Source organism: Manihot esculenta, chromosome 16 (genome assembly GCF_001659605.2).
Source record: "Manihot esculenta cultivar AM560-2 chromosome 16, M.esculenta_v8, whole genome shotgun sequence".
Taxonomy (NCBI): domain Eukaryota; kingdom Viridiplantae; phylum Streptophyta; class Magnoliopsida; order Malpighiales; family Euphorbiaceae; genus Manihot; species Manihot esculenta.
Window position 1 is genome coordinate 33,636,096 of NC_035176.2, and position 6,540 is coordinate 33,642,635.

General features: G+C 28.7%; 1 protein-coding gene across 1 annotated transcript; it reads left to right on the top strand.

Moving 5' to 3' along the window:
• Positions 1-2,140: 2,140 nt before the first annotated feature.
• On the top strand, positions 2,141-6,025 carry LOC110603325. The gene is made up of 9 exons (XM_043951763.1): positions 2,141-2,274; positions 2,658-2,706; positions 2,810-2,857; positions 3,532-3,603; positions 3,671-3,756; positions 3,845-3,901; positions 4,249-4,320; positions 5,494-5,612; positions 5,953-6,025. The coding sequence occupies exons 1-9, from the start codon at positions 2,200-2,202 to the stop codon at positions 6,023-6,025; spliced, it is 651 nt and encodes a 216-aa protein (XP_043807698.1). The 5' UTR covers positions 2,141-2,199.
• The last annotated feature ends 515 nt before the right edge of the window (positions 6,026-6,540 follow it).

Genomic DNA, 6,540 nt, shown 5'->3' on the forward strand with positions numbered 1-6,540 from the left:
ACTCCTCTTTAAGTTTTCCATTGCAACAATTCTACAAATTTAATCCCCGGATGTTTATGATAAATTTTTTAAACTTCTTTCTACTATTCAAGTCCAATAAACTAACTTTTGACTTAAAATCAAGCATGCCAGCTAACATCAATTCCTGTAGATATGATTTTGAAATTTTATTTAAATAAATTATACTTTAATTTTTAAATTTAATTTAATTAATAAATTAATTTTTATATTTTTAAAATTAAATATTTAAATTTTTATATAATTAATTCATCTAAATTAAAAACACTCTTAGTAAACTAAAGAATAAACATTTTAAATATTTAAAATATCATCATGAACACTTAAATTCTTTCTATCGTGAGTGATAAAAATATATATAAATTATAATTTAATCTCTAAATTTTAGTGTAATTAATGGATCAGTTATTATATTTGTAAAACTGAATTCTTAAATCTCTATATTTAATCTATCTAAAATTATAATTTGTTTTATCTATTATAGATATTAACTCAAAATTAGTGAATGATGAAAATTTTAAAAGTATAATTTAATCTTAAAATACTCTTTATACAAATTTATAATCTACTTAAAAATTAATTAATATCATTTAAAAATAACTGAAATTATAAATATTTTCTTGTAAATTTTGAAATTATAAGTATTGAAGTATTTTATGAATAAAAATTAAAGAATAAAAAGGATTAAAAATTAGTTAATTGAGATATTATACATAAAAGTTGATAGAGAATTGAACGTTCATTCTATAAATTATAATAAATAAGAATATATTGATTATAAATGAATTTAAGTGGGCGATTTTAAAAATTAGAGATTTATTAATTAATTATGTAAAAATTTAATAATTAAAGTGTAGTTTATTTATTTAAAAAAAAATAAAAATATTTTTATATTTTTAATTGTAAAAATAAATGACAAGATCTTCTCTTAATTTGGACCGATTTATAGAGAGATTTAAGTGTTCAATTTTAAAAATACAAAATTACTTATCAAATTTCAAATGAATTAAAACATTTTAAGTCCACTTATATAATTTAATGTTTTAAATATATTTTTACCTAATGTAATTATATTATAAATTACTTGATATTTATTCCTCATTAACATTTTTTGGTAAAAAAATAGTTTGAAATTGTGTAGGAGTTTGAGTTTATAATTAGAAAGATCATATAATAAAGGTTCAGAATAAAGATGACTTGAAATAAATGAATTTTTTTGTGTTAACAAATGAAATAAATTATTTTGATTTCATTTTATGTTGAAAATTGTTTACCGTCGTTTGATTCGTTTTAATTTAAGATTTATGTGTTTTTTAGTAGAGAATGAATGAGTGTCGACTCAATGCCTTTTAGTGATTGAATTAAGTCAAACTAAACAGATTTTATGTAATTTAATGATTGGTTTGTTCTAAAGAGTGAATTAAAATGAATTTTTAGATTAATCAGTAATTTGGTTTAAAGGACGTGAGTGAAATGTGCCCGACTCTTAGCATCACAATTTCAATTCAGTTTGGACTCTTAAACGGTTTTGATTTCGGGCAATCCTGGACCGTGTCGGATCTAACTATCCTAATTATATGTGAATGTGATCTCTCTGAACGAAAATTGTGATCGTAGGAACAATATTTTATATAAAAAAATATTTAGTCTAAAAAATTTTATTTAATATTTTGATTTTAAAAATATATTAAAATATTAATAAAATTTTTTAAAAATTATTTATTAATATACCTGTAATTTTAATTATTAAATATTATATAAAATTCTAAAAAATTTCCAATATAAAAATATTAAATAGTAGATATATTTATAAAATTAATAGAGTTTTTTATATTATAAGAATCGAATAATAGCACTACTCGTAACATACTCATTTGAGTAAATCTTATAAATTTCTGTTTTACTCTTTTGATTTTTAATTTTTATTTTAAAAAAATTTAAATAATATAATATTTAATAATTAAAATTAATAAAATAATTAATTATTATATTTTTTAAAATTTTGAGAATATTTTAATATATTTTTTAAAATAAAAAAATCAAAGTGAATGAATTTTGCCGTGCATCACCTTTTATAAATAATGATAATAAAACTGTTTGTGTCTCAATTTTGGGCGGGTGATGTGTATGTTATTCAAAATCTACCTCCCACCCTCCTCCAAGTAAAACTTAGCTGCATCAATGGACAATGACACTGAAGAGTCGCTGAAGAAGAGGCAAGAGAAGAACCCAGTTCTAGGAGACTCTTCTCGCAAGGTCACTTTTCCCATTTTACCATATTTATCGTTCTTATGGAGTTTCTGTTTGGCTGATTACATCACATTGATTTGGAATTGGACTCATGTTTTCTATCATCTAATTAGCAAACCAATCCGTTTCGTTTTCTGTATCTAATCTTAATAATTTCTTTGAAATTCTTATTATTCAATCGAATTCATAACTGCTAATATGTTTATGAATCAATGATTAATGTATGTCAAGATTATGCAGCAATTTGAAATGGTTCCGATGCGTCCATACCAAATCGTGGGAGAAGTGATAATTATATATATGTTTTTTTTTCTCCAAGAAGGATTCATGAATTGGTTATGCTTTTCCTCCCCTTTTAGTGATTTTTGTAGTGTCCTGTTATGCTGCAGAATTTCTTGCAAGGGGAAGATATTCGGTTGGAAACCACACGAGCTAGATGTATCTATCATTGCTCCCTACTTGATTCTTTGTTAAAGATTTTTTCTAATATGGTTTTATTTTTTGGTACTTATTTCTACGAGCTTATGTTTCTTATTGGTAGTTGCAAATGTTCTCAAGCGGCATGGGGAATTGTCAGAGCGTCTATCTACGTATAACTTTCCTAGTGAGTTGTTAAAGAAATTGCTCACCCTTCATCAATGTGCTTCCTTGGAACTTCTTATAATTTCCTAGGATTGTGAAATCCATTGGATATATGGATGGAAACACACATCTGTGTTTGTGTATGCAAAATCATGTTCCTGCTACCTGAGTTAATCAACATCATTCTTCCTAATAGCTTTTGCTGGCTATAGAGAGTTATAAAATATTAAACATTAATGATGCTCAGATTTTAACACGCACAATTTCATAGAAATATTGAAGGAAAAGAGGATTCCATAGAATAAACATGGATGGGTAAGAGAAATCAAGTCCTTGAAGGTTATCTATTTTCTAAAGTAGATTATCATGTTCTTTGATTGACATTTACGATTCTTTTTATGCCTCCAAGAAGCCATCATTTTTAAAGTGGTTAATGTCTTACTGAAAGTCTATAATTATGTCAAAATGCTAATCGAAAGCGAAGGGAAAAAGTTTATGCATTGTTGACAGTCCTGGTGATGCAGCATACTTTCACATATGAGCACATGTTGCTGCATGCTATCTATCTTTTTGGCTAGGTTATAAATTCAGCATTTACTGTCATGGAAGTATAAATGGTTATGGTTCTTGAGCACTAATGTTCTAGAGGAATTTGTTTTGTTTATTGTATTGATTTCAACTGGGATTCCGACAAGATGATATTTGAGCGCTTGCAGAAAGAATTTGAGGCTGCACGGGCATCTCAAACTCAAGGTACATTTAATACATGAAGCATACAGAAAATTGAAAAATTTTGCATCTCAAACTCATGTTTTATGTGTAAAGATGACTGTCCTTGAACATACAGTTCCATTCTTTTTGCCAATACCAGACGCTGAAAATGATCTTCTATCTTCCAATACTATGGTAAGGTTGGTTGCCTGACTTGTCTTTTCTCATTTGAGCTTCCGCAACGTTTAAGCCATCTGAATGTTTCTCAATTATTTCCTTCCAGAGATTTATAGATTATGTTGGAGAACTTCTGCACTCTTATGTTGACAGACGTGAACAGGTAAGGTGGTAATATGTATTCTATAGTCCAAGCCATGCACATTTGGTGTTTCTATTTATGCTGTTCTTTCTGAAAAGATTATCCTTGTTTACAAAACAGACATTGTCTTGGACAATCCAACCCTCTTTTAGGTTCCTGAAAATTTTAGTTTGTATATAGTGGCCCGAATAAGTTCCCTTTACTTCCCCCTTCTTCCTTTTGAAGTGACTATCGTCAAATTTGCACTATCCTGATGGGAATATCTAGGAGGAGTTAATTGGGCCTGCTAGATATAAAGTAATGGGGGCTCTTTCTTGTTTCTCCTATTGGTGTAGACCTTGTGGCTCTTTTTGTTTGTTTTCATCTAGATCCATCTTTTGAGTTCTTTGAACTTCAAAGCAGTGAATGCAAGTTTGACAAACAAGTTGTTGGCATTTGATGTAACTCTAGTTCATCTTTGCAAGGAGAAAACTTTGCATGTATCAGACATGAAAGAAAAGAAAAGAAGAAGAAGAAAAGAATCGTACAATCATAATGTACTCTCGCGATCTAGCAAATCTCATTTTGCATTATGAATTTTTGTTCTCTTGATATAATTGTTAAAAAGAAAAAACAATGCATGCTTGTTGATGTTAGGATTTGATTTATTAGTTTTCAGTATGAGATGAAACCTAACATAAATGGACAAATCATGGTTGTTGGAAATTGTTGAGTTAATGATTTGTTCTCCTAGCTCTTGCATTGCAGTGTTTTGTAGTATTATAGGCAACGCTGAGACGACAAGGTCACTTATCATTTTAAATGAGAGACAAGGCGACGTCTTTTTAAAAAGGTTACGTCTTTTTAAAAAAGCAACAGAAGCTAAAATTTTAATATATTTTAGATATGTACATATAAATACATTCTGATTTATAAATTAATAAATAATAATTCATTTTTCACAAATAAATAAGCTACAAATCACAAATTAACAACGCACATTCTAATTTCTAAATAAATAAATAAAAATTTTCACAAATAAATAAATAACAAATCACAAATGAATAACACCCATTTTAATTTCTAAATAAATATTAATATTTATGGTTCATCACAATTCACAAATTAAGCATATCCATTTAATTGCAAAATGATCAATATCTAATTTTTAAAATTTATCAATTGAATGATAAACCATTAAACATTAAAACCAAGCAAATAGCAATATATTAATCAAGTAATAATGAACTCAAATTTAAAAAGAATGAAAAAGAGAAAAAACCATGCTGGTGGTGAGGACTGTAGGACAACGAGAACTCATAGAAGGGAGAGAAGAGGAGAATAAGAGAAATGGAAAAAGAAAAAAAAATTCTTCTTAGTGAAGGAAGGGAGGAGTAGAAGGAGAATGTTGGGTCGGGTATGGAGAGTGTAGAGGAAGGGAGGAGAAGGAAGAAGAGAAGAAAGAGGAGTATATACCTGTTCTTAGTTCTGTTTGGAATGGAGAAAGAATTGGGAGCTGCTCTTAAAATCCTTTAAAATAATTTAAAAAAGGCCTGGTGCCAGGCAACGCCTCCCGGCGCCTTTAATAATACTATGTAGTATAGCTCTGACTACCATCTATGATGTAGTAAATTTATGCTAAAATGTTCTATTTTACATGTCTTACCTTCTTTTCCTGTTATTCTATAGGTTCGGCGCTTTATCACAGTCTTCCCTACCATATGATAGGATTTGTGCTGGACGATTTTGATTGGTTGGTGCATTTTTAGGTGCTTCTTTATATTTTTCATTTTTTACACATTGGTGGTTTGTTTAATTTGGATCTTAGCTGTACTGAAATTACTTGAATGATCATGTTGGAAAATTTTCCCATCAGTAGGTTTTTTGATCCCTTCTGCTTCAATTTGTGCTATATTTACTGTTTAGTTTGTTGAATTCATAAAAATTAAATAGTGATTAGCAATAATCTTTATGATTTGGTCTAAAATTTGATTTAGTGCTAAGGTGTTTTCGACTTCAGGGTGCTTTATATTTTGGATAAACCATATGTGAAGTCATGAACTGATCTTCTACAATGCTATTTTCCTTTGCAGCAAGGTGACAGTCAGTCTTAGATATGCTGACCTTGTGTCAATACTTCCAACTAGAATTAGAGTATTCGCATGACCTATAAATCAATTTAAGGAAAATGGAGCGCTTGGAAGTCAACAAAATCCAGCTCGCCTAGCATAAGCAGAGGATGCCTTACGAACCATGAGTTTACCAGAAGGTGCTATTTTGTTCAAATCTACAGCTCCCTATTTATCACAGTTAAGGCATACCATTGGATGATGTTTCCCTGAGGTTTATATTTTTTGATCTTTCATTTACCTAGTTTACAAATAAACATGCACACTTACACGCACACAAACAGAATTAAATCTGCAATTACAGGGCTTGAAAATGGGATCTTGTTTTGATAAATTTTGATAGTGTGTTGTTTGATGTTATCCCTAAAGCTTTGGGCATCTCAAGCCATTGAGCAAATATTTCAAGAAATAAGCCCCACGTAACTTGATGCTTAATAATAGTTCTTCTGCAAAACTCCAACGTACAAAACTGTAGCATTGCTTAGCATACAATATACTCTTGGTTAATTGTGAATTAGTACCATATAAGTGGAAAAACCTGGTTTCACTAAT

What these genes read in the sequence shown, in the direction of transcription:
- LOC110603325 (XM_043951763.1), top strand. Translation starts at nt 2,200, where the DNA reads ATGGACAATGACACTGAAGAGTCGCTGAAGAAGAGGCAAGAGAAGAAC. An exon ending in TAGGAGACTCTTCTCGCAAG is followed by an intron (nt 2,275 to 2,657) that starts GTCACTTTTCCC and finishes GTTATGCTGCAG; the next exon opens with AATTTCTTGCAAGGGGAAGA. An exon ending in ATGTTGACAGACGTGAACAG is followed by an intron (nt 3,902 to 4,248) that starts GTAAGGTGGTAA and finishes GTTTTCATCTAG; the next exon opens with ATCCATCTTTTGAGTTCTTT.